At 35.2% G+C, this 12326-nt stretch overlaps 1 protein-coding gene across 2 annotated transcripts in view; it reads left to right on the forward strand.

Moving 5' to 3' along the window:
- ORC3 (origin recognition complex subunit 3) overlaps nucleotides 1-12326 on the forward strand; it is a 203952-nt gene that overhangs the window by 73545 nt on the left and 118081 nt on the right. For both annotated transcript variants that reach the window (XM_089809069.1, XM_089809070.1), the window contains exons 10-11: nucleotides 1855-2072; nucleotides 2503-2572. In XM_089809069.1, the coding sequence (XP_089665195.1) occupies nucleotides 1855-2072; nucleotides 2503-2572 (288 nt within the window). The remainder of the gene's footprint in view (nucleotides 1-1854; nucleotides 2073-2502; nucleotides 2573-12326) is intronic.

Consider the following 12326-nt stretch of genomic DNA (forward strand, 5'->3'; position numbering starts at 1 on the left):
TGAACAAAGCCTTTAGCCTAATTAATTATAGCTTTATTACTTTTTGTGGTAAAAAAAAGATTTGTAAAAATCATTCAAAAAATAGTAAAAAGAACATAGAAAGAAACTTGAACAATTTTGTGGTGAGGTTGCAAAATTAAAAGCTAGGACATGGTGTAAGCATGGGTACCTGTTATTGGCCATTTTTTCTGTAATTCAGTGCTTAATATGCTTGTAAAGGGCTTCAACTTAACTATAACTTGATTCCTCCTGATAAAAGAGTTGTACTTACATAAATGGAGGCCCAACAAACTACAGCCCAGGTACAAACAATTCAAACAATGCTAAAGAATCATAGATAGAAACTTGAACAATTTCCCAGTAAGGTTGCATAGTCCAACTATAACTACCCTTTTCTCCTGCAATGAATGCTTCCGTTGCTTCTTAGTCATTTATAAAAGTGATTAGCACAACCTTACTAGGCTCCGGTGCCATGTCAATGGATTAGAATCTTTAATTTAAGCAGATTATCATTTAGCCACAAATTAGAAAGTAACCAAGAAGTAAATAAAGTTGTGTACTTATAGTACACAATACATTGTATATATGTGAAGGTAACGTTTTTAGGCAACAAAAACCAGAAAACATCATTCATTATAAGAGGAAACTTGCATCAATATCTGCACCAATACAAACATATAAAGAACCTGTGCTTCCTGGTATTTTATTCCTGCATTTCTTTCCTTATAATGGCCTCCAAAAACTACCTCTCGTACTCTTCCATTGCCTCCACATACACAACAATGTACACAAGATACTGCCAATAATATCTACCACTTAAGGTAGTCCTCAAATATGGGTGGTGGATATAGTAGTTGCTCAGTTGAGGGGTTGGCAAACTTTTACCTTATAATTGATTTTGGCTATTAAGTCGGATAGTCTCTATTTGGTATAATCAATTGTTCATTTTAGCGGTTGGTTTTGGATTATATATACAAAGTTACTTTTATGCATTTGATTATCAGAAGCAAGTTGAATCTTTATACTTATTCTAGCCCGTGGGACAAATATGAGAACAACAATGTGTGTGTACAGATTTTTGATTGTAAATTTGATTTCTATTCTTATGTATTCTTTTTGAACAAGTAGAAAAATAGTATTTTCTAGTCATTCTGAACATAGATATATTAGAGAGATATTTGAAAATTTGCTTGATGCAAGGCTCTAAAATTCTCGCATATGGACACTGCAATTATTATTATTTTTGACTATGAAAATAGCTAGTGTCAATGATAATGTAATTGTGTAATTTAAATTTTTTTTTAATGGGATTTGACCTGTACTTATTCTAGCCCGTGGGACAAATATGAGAACAACAATGTGTGTGTACAGATTTTTGATTGTAAATTTGATTTCTATTCTTATGTATTCTTTTTGAACAAGTAGAAAAATAGTATTTTCTAGTCATTCTGAACATAGATATATTAGAGAGATATTTGAAAATTTGCTTGATGCAAGGCTCTAAAATTCTCACATATGGACACTGCAATTATTATTATTTTTGACTATGAAAATAGCTAGTCTCAATGATAATGTAATTGTGTAATTTTAAATTTTTTTTAATGGGATTTGACCTGTACTTTTACTTTTGTTCATCTCAAGATGACCTCCATGGTTAGTTATACAGCAATGCCATTTTTCCTTTCGTTTTTAAACATTCTGATTTTTGAGAGTTGTGCTTGTTTTATTAACATTGTTCATGATATTGTAAAACAATATTTAGATTTCAAACCTTAGGGCGGGTTTGCATTTTAATCTTTAGATTGTCACACCTGTTGAACATTTAATGATTCAAACCTATTTCTTTATCTGCAGTGTCTATATGAAGTGGGGAAGTATGCCAAAATTTGCCTCATGGACATATATGCTGAGGCACTTTATTCACTGCCTTCATCATTTTCACATAAATCAGGTAAAAAGGAGGATGGAAAAGATTCTAGTACCTGTGTATACAGCATAGCTGATATTCATAATAGCAAGTTTTCAGATATGACAAAGGGAAAGTTCATTGGTCTTGTGATCAGAAAGCTAAGGTATGTTTTTGGTTGATGGATGAAAACCAATTCTTTTGATCAGAATTGAACTTGATGGTTGTTCTTGCTTGCTTATAAAATGTGTTCTTGAGAGATGATTTGTAGAGAGGAAACAAGATCATTTGTCATTTATGTATCTAGTTATATCATTACGGCCTAAGGTCATCTCATAAAAAAATGATTAGCTTTTATAAAAATTGCCTTGGCTATACAAGTATTGCATAATACAAATGCATGTATATTGACATTCAATACTTTTTCTTGGCGATGCCTTCAATTATTTTTCCCTTTACCATGCTTATTGTTTGTTAAACTGTTATATTATAGAAATCTACTAACCGTGATACACAAACTTGTTAGTTTGTATCTGAAAGCACAATTTATAACTATGGCTGGAGCTAATGAAATTGATTTATTCTTAATGGTCCAGGGATTTGCCATTGCCATCGTTAGCTAGTGTCCTTCAGGAGTGGGAGAAGCTGACGGACGGAATGACAGAGGTATGCTTGATGTAAATCATGATGTGGGTTATGCATTAATGCAAAAAATCTCACTAATAATTTATTGGCTATCAATAGTTGCATTCCCTATAGAATCATTTGTAATGAATTGTAAATTCTCTTTGATTCTTATATCTTCGAATATATGGTTTTCTGCAGTCACATTGAGCTAGTGATTATTTTTAGTGTCTTGGTTGTGGCTTATTATTATAGCAGGGATGTCATTTTTGCATCCCCCTGCAGTATCCTTTTTTTGGCAAGCTTGGAAATGGCTAGAAGTCCTGTACTCATCCTAGGGAATTTTCGCCATCTTCTATTACCAAACCATTTTTGGACTGTCAGTGTTAAAAAATAAGATATTTTTGAATTTGAAAAAAAGATTGCCTGGTCCACAAGGACACCCAGACGACATTTAACAATACCAAAACGTTCTCTACATATGAAACAACTAGAAAGAAGAAACATAGATGCATTTTCACATTTGTAAAGGAGAAGCAAACAAGAGAAGGGGCAGCTTAAAGGAGTGAACAACAGTTGAAAGGGGAGGTTAAGGCATCAAATCTACTTTATTTAGACTCCTAGATCTACCATCTATTGATTATGGACAATTATATCTTATTGCAGACTTCTTGTAAGAACCCCAATTGGTTCTAACTTTAACAGACACCAAATAACTTCACTTTTCTGATGACTAAATTTTTCAAACACTTTGCATGCAAGTTCAGATACCACTGTAATGTCCCTTGGTAAATGCGAATCCGTTTTGCTTATTTGAGCTCCAAGGAATATTGTCAAACACTTGTCTATGAACCTTTCAATTTGCTACTGAACTGATGTATTGTGTATTTTTGCATGTTTTGATGACTGAAAAGAATTCAAAGAAGTAATCTATATATAGAAATGAACGGAATGCAATGCTACAGCTCGATGCAATCTTTCAGTGAATATATATATATATATATATATATATATATATATATATATATATATATATGTATGTATATATATGTATGTATATGTATGTATGTATGTATGTATGTATATGACGGGATTGGCACGAGTAGTGCTCCTACAGCTTAGTGGACATTATTATGCACACCTGGCATGTTAACATCAAACTTTCTTTAACTGAAAGAGATGCGAGTAATAACCTACAGCAGTTTGTCATTAAGACAAAAAGTTGGTATGCAATTTCCAACTTTATTTAATTTTGAAAACTATGATTTGCTGATATGAAATGACTGATTACAACTCTGATTGCAATGATGAAACTAGTGACTGATTATATTGCAATTAAGCTCATACAGATGCCCTAATGGCTGATATGAATTTCCATACTTATGCTTCAGATTTAATCTAAATACTTGCATATTTGAAGGATAAAACCTGGAATGAACTGCAAGTTTGAAAAGGGTTATGACTTTAAATAATGGAACTGCAAACTGGCAATCAAAATCCCATAAAGTATGCAATCTGCACTCGACAAACTTTAACCGTTGCTTGATATAGACCCCACGTGCCAAGAGGAAGGTACTGTAGCAATTACTGTTCACAGGTACTATAGAGTCACTGTTCGTGGGTACTGTAGTGGCTATTAAATAATTTAATCTGATATAGAATGGCTGGCAAGAATGAATTTCCAAGTCTGCTATAGATATACCTTCCAATCCTTCAAACCCTAGATGAAATTCTTCACCTTTAAGCACAAATAAAACTCTTGATTTAAGCTCACTTAATGCCAAATTCACTTAATATTTTCACCAACTCAAGAGGGCTGCAACTCTGGGAATTACCAATTCTCCAGGGTCTTGAATCCTGAAACCATTGGGTTGAAACTCGACATACAAAATAACAAATTCTCAAATGCACAATAGGATAATTTCACCCTTCTCTTAGAAGGTATTTATCAATCCCATACGAAAATTGAGCCTGAAGCTTCAAGCTTACACTACATATGATTTATCATATGGGGTTTCATTGCAAGTTTGAAATATAATACTCTATTTTATTTACTCCATTAGATGCGCAACAACATAATGTAAAATCTATATTAATAGTCGTTTGTATTTCCCTTTAAATTGACAATTTACTGCATTCTTCATATGCACTTAGGGTCCGTTTGGTTCGTGGAATTTAAAAAACCTGGATTTCTACAAACCTTGGTTTAGTCAAATCAAGGTTTTGCAAATCTTCATTCCAATTTTTGGGATTTTACTTGAACTGTTTGTTTTACTTGGAAGATGTGTGTGAAGACACATTTTTATGTGTAAACTTGGAGTTGGAAGGCAAATTTCAAAAAGTAGTCCAATCTATTGTATTTACACTCCTTAAAAAACATAACCAGGTTTTGATTTTCAATTCTTGCTTGCTAGTAGGAAGTTGGAAAACCTGGTTTTGAGGCAAGATTGGAAGTCTGGTATGCTGATTCCATTTTGCCAATTTTGAAACAAACGCAAAAGTTTTCAAATCCGGATTTTGAAAAAGCAAATTCCTGTCATCTTCCAGGAACCAAATGGACCCTTAGTAATCATTAAATAATCCCCTTTTAATAATAAAGTCTTACTTTATACAAAATAAAAATGTCACAACTCCAAGATACTCATTATTTATTGATTTTAACTCAACTTGGGAGTTAACCATTGTATCCAAGGTGCATCCAACCTCCTTATTAAAAATAGTAAGGGTCTGTCTCTTACATTCACTGATTTTGTATAAGTAATGTTATTTTTGAGGATTGCTTGCAAATGTAATTATTATGATAATAGACAATTATCTATTATTAGTTAATGGTAATCTATTTGTAGTCTATTGTAAAATATTAGAATGTTTCTAATATTTTGTTAGCTTTAGTTAGTTGTAGCTTTTTTTAGCTCTCTTTCAGCTAGAATAGAATGTTTCTATTCTTTATGATCGTTTCCTAAGGAAACATCATTCCATTCTTTTGTATATAATGACCTCTCGGCCTTTGTTAATAACAAGTAAGTATTTTACCAATTACTTCGTAATATGGTATTAGAGCCAATAATTTTTTCTAAAAATTTAGAATTTCATTTGAAATTGTTTGTTAAAATTTTTCGAAATTATTTTTGAGATTTTTTCACAAAAACCCATCTAGGGTTTCCGTTTTTTAGATACTTTCCTCTATTCAAATCTTGGAGATTAGTAATGAAAACTCGCATATGCATTGGTCTCGGCTAAGGTTTCAAGAAAAAACTTTGAAAATTGCGACTTGGTCTCTGGCAGCCCGTGATTTCCATGTATTTGTAAATTAGTGTGTCCAATGGTTGTTCATATCTGATCGAATTTGCACGTCTTCCATTGACAATTTGTTTGCAACTCGCGACATAAACTCCTTGGCATAGCTCGCAATTATCTTTGCAAATTGCGTCATTTTTTGCAAACGACTTCTTCTGCAATCGGTCCAAAAAAATGCGTGCCTTAACTTTGTTTTTGAACAAACATCTGTAGATTTGGTGACGTCTCAGCCAACATGAACATACTCTGTGTAAAAATCAATTGTTTGCTACCTCCAATTGCCATTTTTTTGCCAATTCAACCTTCAATAGCGATCAACTAGGGTTTAATTTGAAACACTAATTTTTGAGCTCCAGATTTTTTTGATTCAAAACTCTTGGTGGGTTTTTCGAGTCTCATTTGGGTTGTCGTCAAAGTAACATGAATCAGAATCAGATCGGAATCGGCAAGGCCGAACCGAATCATGAATCGGTGATGCATCGACAGATTTGAAAAAACCCTTTAAATTTAAAGATTTTAACAATTTAAAACTTATTTCATGCACCCTTTACTGAATATAACTTAAACACACTATAACATCATCAAATAGAAGTTAACACTTAACACACATTAACATGGAAATTTGGAACATAAAATCCATCACATACGTAACTATGTTATCTAAAATGTAAATTGTAGGCTAGCTGAAGTAAATAGAAATCAAATGATCATAATGATTTAAATCATAGAATGTATGTAAGATGATCCATAAGACATCAAATCATAAATGTATGTAAGAATCTAAGATGAAGATCCATGAAAGTTTGAAACATATGTCTATCAATGATTCAGTATCAATATCTGTAAACAAAATATAAAAACAAGGCTCCAGCTCAAGGCTCAGGCTCATAGTCATCATCATCCTCAACATCATCCTCAAGCTCGGTTGCAACCTCAGCGTCAGCCTCTGAGTATCCAGTCTGTCTACTAGCAAGGCATCTAATGTAAGTCATAGAGGACTGTCGAGCCATATCTCCCGCATGTAAGATGGGCTCACGAACATCGCTACGGCTTGTGTCTGTGCATGCGTGTGTGCGTCTACCAATGCCTGAAGAACATGCTCTAACTGCCTCAGCCTCTATATCCTCCTGGTCAACCCACGCACGGTCTTCCTTAGTGAAGACTGGATCAACAACCTCTGTGAGCCACTCTGATTCTAGAGCAATCTCCTCCAGAATGATCGAAGAGGAGTTAGTGCCCAAAATTTGTCTGATCCTAAGACGGAGGTTGTAATGAACAAAGACAAGATCATTCAACCTCTGCACTGTCAACCTGTTTCTCCTCTTCGAGTGGATGTGCTCAAACATGGACCAATTGCGTTGAAATCCAGAGGCGCTGCTTGGCTGACTCAGAATACATATGGCAATTTTTTGAAGTTTTGGCGTTGTGGCCCCAAACATTTCCCACCATCTATCTGAAATAAGGGAAAATAAAAACAATTAGTCTCATTTACAAATTACAAATTACAAGTTAACTTTAAAATTACATAATCAACTTTAAGTTTATAATCTAGATTCATGAACATTGAATATATGATTTAATTTTTACCTAGTTGTATTGTTTCCCGAGAACTTGGCCATCCTGCTAGAGAAAAGTGGCCCTTCTTTATTATCGAACTTATCGAGCTCAATAATTGTAGCACTGCTATCCTCATTAGTACTCAACCTCTGGATCATTGTATATAATCCGGTGAGAACCTCCTCATCCACCTTGAAGTTAGGACGGAAATGAAATGCTGGATTCAAAAAGTAAGTTACTGCATGGATGGGTCTATGGAGCTGATTTTGCCATCTCCTATCAATGATGTTCCAAATAAGGGCATACTTCTCGTGCACTCCTGCATACTGGGCTCTAATGGCCTCCTTGGCCCTATCCATGCCCTCATATATGTAGCCCATAGAGGGCTTCTCCCCATCAGTAGTTTGTAGGAGAAATACAAGGGGCTCAGTGGCCTACATATAAAGTAAAACAAAAATTTGAGTCAAAACATAAATATAGAATAATTCAATAATATAACTTAAGGTAAAACTAAATCATTAAACAATTAGCATAGTAAATTGTAAAATATTAAATGTTAAATTGCAATAAATTTACCTTAAGGATTTCTTTAGCAGGTGTCCAAAAACCAACATCATCAAATATGCAATCCACCACATCTATCCCTGCAGTGGTCACAGCATAGGAAGATCAAATCCACTCCCGCACACAAACATACTTCTCAAATCATCCCTTGATGTCAACAAGGACTGCAAGGTGATGAAATTCAAGGCAAACCTCGTGATCCCTGGACGAGCTAACTCTTTGTCTCCTGTGTACTTCCTCATTGTGCTAAGGACAAATGAATGATTATAAATAAACTTGCATATGTTTTTTGCCCTTTCCACACATGACTTGACCCATTCAAGTTTGCCAATTTTCTCCAACATGAGCTCAATGCAGTGTGCCGCACAAGGGGACCAAAATATGGTGGGTTGCCTCTCCATCAAAAGTTCACCTACAACAATTTTAAGTTAATTTGAAATTCAAATTTCAAATATGTTAGAACTTAGGAAACTTAGAAATTCTAAGTTAGAATTAGAAAAAGTTCAAAATTCAAATAAAATTAATTTTCAAAACTTGAAAAGTTAAAAGTTTACTTGCAGCAACATAACTTGCTGCATTATCCATCACCACTTGCACCACATGTTGTTCTTCCACCTTTGCTATGACTTCCTCAATAACCTCACATAAGTATGTGGCGTTTTTTACATGAGCAGAAGCATCAATGGATTTGAGGAACATTGTATATCCTACAAGTAACAAAACAACGAATTATAATTAACAATCAATGAATCAAAATTTGAAATAGTCAATCACGATTCAAAATTATGTATGTAAGAAAGTAGAATGATCAATCACCTCCACATGATACAAGAAAATTGAGGAGTGTTCTTCCCCTCCTATCTGTCCAACCATCTGTCATGATGGTGCAAGTGCAACCCTTTTTGATCCACTCCTTTCGGTTGTCCTCAAGCTCAACCTTCATATCCTCTACCATTTCATCTAGGAGGTATCCACTCAAGTCAGCTTCAGTTGGGGCTTTAAATCCCAGACGACAAATAGCAACTACATCTATCATGTTCTGCCAATAAGGAGCCTTGTCACAAATATATAATGATATTGATTAGAAATTTAGATGTCAAAAACTCAAATCATAAAACAAGTAGATATAATTAAAGTTTTACTTTTACTTTTAACTTTAACTTTAAAGAAAACAAAGAAAAAAGAATCAATTACCTGGCTGCAATAAATGGAATGTTGTAAAAGTACCAAAATTTGCAAACCTCTTTTCTGGCAGCATCAAGAATCTCCTTGTTCAAACCCATGCCCTCAAGCGTGGGTTGGGAGCCAGGAGTAGTGCGGGGCAAAAAGTAACTATCCATTCTGTTTTTCCGCACTCTAGGTCGCAATAGGTTGGTGTTGGACTCTGTCTCAGTATAAGACCGACTACCACTAACACTCGCATGAGCACTAGAACTAGGATGAAAAGGAGGCTTGGAAGAACCCTCTCCAACACAACCTACGAATGCGGAAGCTGATGCAAATGCAGATGTAGATGCGGCTGCAGATGTGGGAGTACGAGAGCCAATACCTTTTAACCCTTCAAGTTGCATTTTCATATTCAACTTGTCTTGTTCAATTTTTTCTAATGCCACTAAACAAGTGCGTTTTGCCTCAGCAGTTTGATGAGTGCAAACTGTGGCATCATGGCCAGGTATGCCAAAAATGTGGTATTTCAATTTATAGATACCTCCGAAATTTATTTTTTCTTTACAAAATATACATTTTGTTTGATATTTGGTTCTTCCAGGAAACTCTTCATTATATTTCCAACATTCATCTTTTTTACCCATTGTGGAAATTGGAAAATGAAAGCAAAGGGCTGCTGAAATAAAAAAATTCATGTAAAATATCAAAGTTTGCAACTAGTAAACAAAAGTTACAAAACAACAAACCCTAGTTTGCAATTTAGTAAAAATAAAAAACATTCAAGATTTGCAAATGAAAACTAAAAAAATTTAACAAAAAATGCATAATACACTAACATGCAAAAAAAAACCAGCACTCACCTCTTGCAAATGAGTTGAGGATTGTTGATATTGACTTTTAATGCTCCCAATGCAATTTATGGCTTCCCTAGGTGGACTTCTGAGCTCTTTAGTGCTCTTCCTTCTTGCCGGTTGGAAATCTATGGATTTTCTTTTCTCTTCTTCTCTCTCACTCTTCCTCTTTCTACTCATGCTAAGCAAATAGAAGGCTCTTTAGGGTTATAACAAAGAAGAAAGACAAATAAGAAAGCAAATAAAACATGTGTTTTTTTTTAAGTCCAACTTTACATGCTTGCTACTGCGGCTGATTTTTGGCGATACACGAGTGATTTTGGCGATGTTCGCCATGAATTGCCGATATTGGCGATTCAGGTGATTCACTTGAAAAAATTGCTGTCAGCGATTTTCGATCCAAAAAAAATCATGAGTCATGAATCTTATCACCAAATCGGTGATTTTGGTAATTTTAAGGCGATTTTTGGAACTATGGTTGTCGTCAAATTTTTCTGGATGCCTTGATTTTTGAGCCAGCGGATCCATAAATTGACAACATTTTCTATTTACATTTTTCAAGCTTTTTGGGTTTTCCTTCAAATTTTTTGGTTATTCCATTTTTTTGCCTTGAAGAAAGTGCCTTCCCAGAGTTAACATATTTTCATTGAAAAACGTGCCATGGCATCTTTGACAAACATTTTGCTCAAACACAACTCAAAATTGAATGGTCGAATTTATGGCATTTGGTAGCAGCGGATCATAGCGATTTTTGAATATCGGAATACCAATCAAATTGTTTTGGGTGTTACAAATCGTCCAACTGCTCTCAGTACTGATCAGAATACATGGGATCTGAATAATTGAGAGGCGGTGGTGCTTCTCAAATTATCCGTGACTAGTGATCAACTCTCTAAAATTCCATCCGGCAAGACAACTACTAAGATCTGGACACATCTCAAAGGTCTTCATGAGACTTATGAGAAAAGCACGACTTTCTTTTTGAAGAACACTTTGTTTTCTATTATCATGGATGAGCAAGCCTCGCTCCAGGCACACTTGAATAGGATTCAAGAAATCTGTGATCAATTGCTTGCCATCGGTCGCAAGATGGAGGAAGAGGACATTGTGGTTATCACTCTTCGAAGTTTACCAAAGTCCTATGAGCAATTTATTGAGACTCCCAAAATCACGTCTTCTGGTTTTGATCCGAAGTTCATTGATCTCTGCACACTTTTGCTTCAACAAGATCAGTGGAAACAACAGTTTGGTAGTAGTTCCAGCTCCACCTCCACAGAGCAAGCCTTTGCTGCTAAATCCTTTCAGAAGGATAGAGGCAAGTTTCAACATCTGTCTGAACATATGTCTTTTGCTCCCACATTAGATGGCTCCCGAAAGAACATTCAATGCAACTATTGCTACAAGTTTGGGCACATGAAGGTTGAATGTCGGAAATGCTTAGCTGTACAATCTAAGCAATCAGGTTTGCAGCCCAAAGTGAACAGTGCAAAGCACACTAAGCAAATGAAATTTGCCTTTTATGCCTTTAAGGCTAAAAGACCTATAGATCATGTGAAGTCGTTTGCGTGGTACATTGATTCAGGTGGCTCTCGTCACTTTGCTCACTACAGAGACTGGTTTATTGACTACTAGCGTTATTCTGATTTTGTTATTTTTGGTGGTGGAGAAGAGTACACTGTTGTTGGCAAAGGCAACATTCAGATTCAGTTTGTTGGGAGGAACCTCATTTTATCTATGTGTACTATGTTCCCTAGATGGAACTAAATCTACTCTTAGTCAGTCAGTTACTGTGACATTCTCCATAGTTGGATGTCACCTTCAATTCATATCGGTGTACCATCATTGATAGGGCGGCTCAGTCTATTGTTGTAGTGGGTCTTGAGGATTATGGTCTTTTCCAACTTACTGATTTTGGTGATTCTCGAGACTTAGCTATGGTTGCTCGATGGTCTCAAGTTATCAGCTAAGTCTGATTCTCCTCCTGTTGATGTTACTACATACATGCAACTAGTCAACAACCTTGTCTACCTCTCTTCCTCTAGGCCTGACATCAGCTTCGCAATCAACTACATCTCCCGCTTTATGTCAGCTCCTAAGGTTGATCATTGGATGGCAGGAAAACATGTGCTACTTTATGTGAAGGGCATTTTAGAGTATGGACTTCTTTACTTTCAAAGTTCTAATCCTAGACTCAATGGGTTCACAGATTCAGATTTGGCAGGCTCTGTTGATGATAAAATATTAAAAAGTCAACTTTTGGATATGTTTTCTATTTGGGACTCAATGCCGTCACAATGACCAGTAAGAATTGACAAGCAATTTCTCTCTCCTCTACAGAGGCCGAATATAGAGGGACTGTT

The sequence above is a fragment of the Cupressus sempervirens genome, chromosome 11, assembly GCF_028749045.1.
Source record: "Cupressus sempervirens isolate cs-2001-9-10 chromosome 11, ASM2874904v1, whole genome shotgun sequence".
NCBI lineage: Eukaryota > Viridiplantae > Streptophyta > Pinopsida > Cupressales > Cupressaceae > Cupressus > Cupressus sempervirens.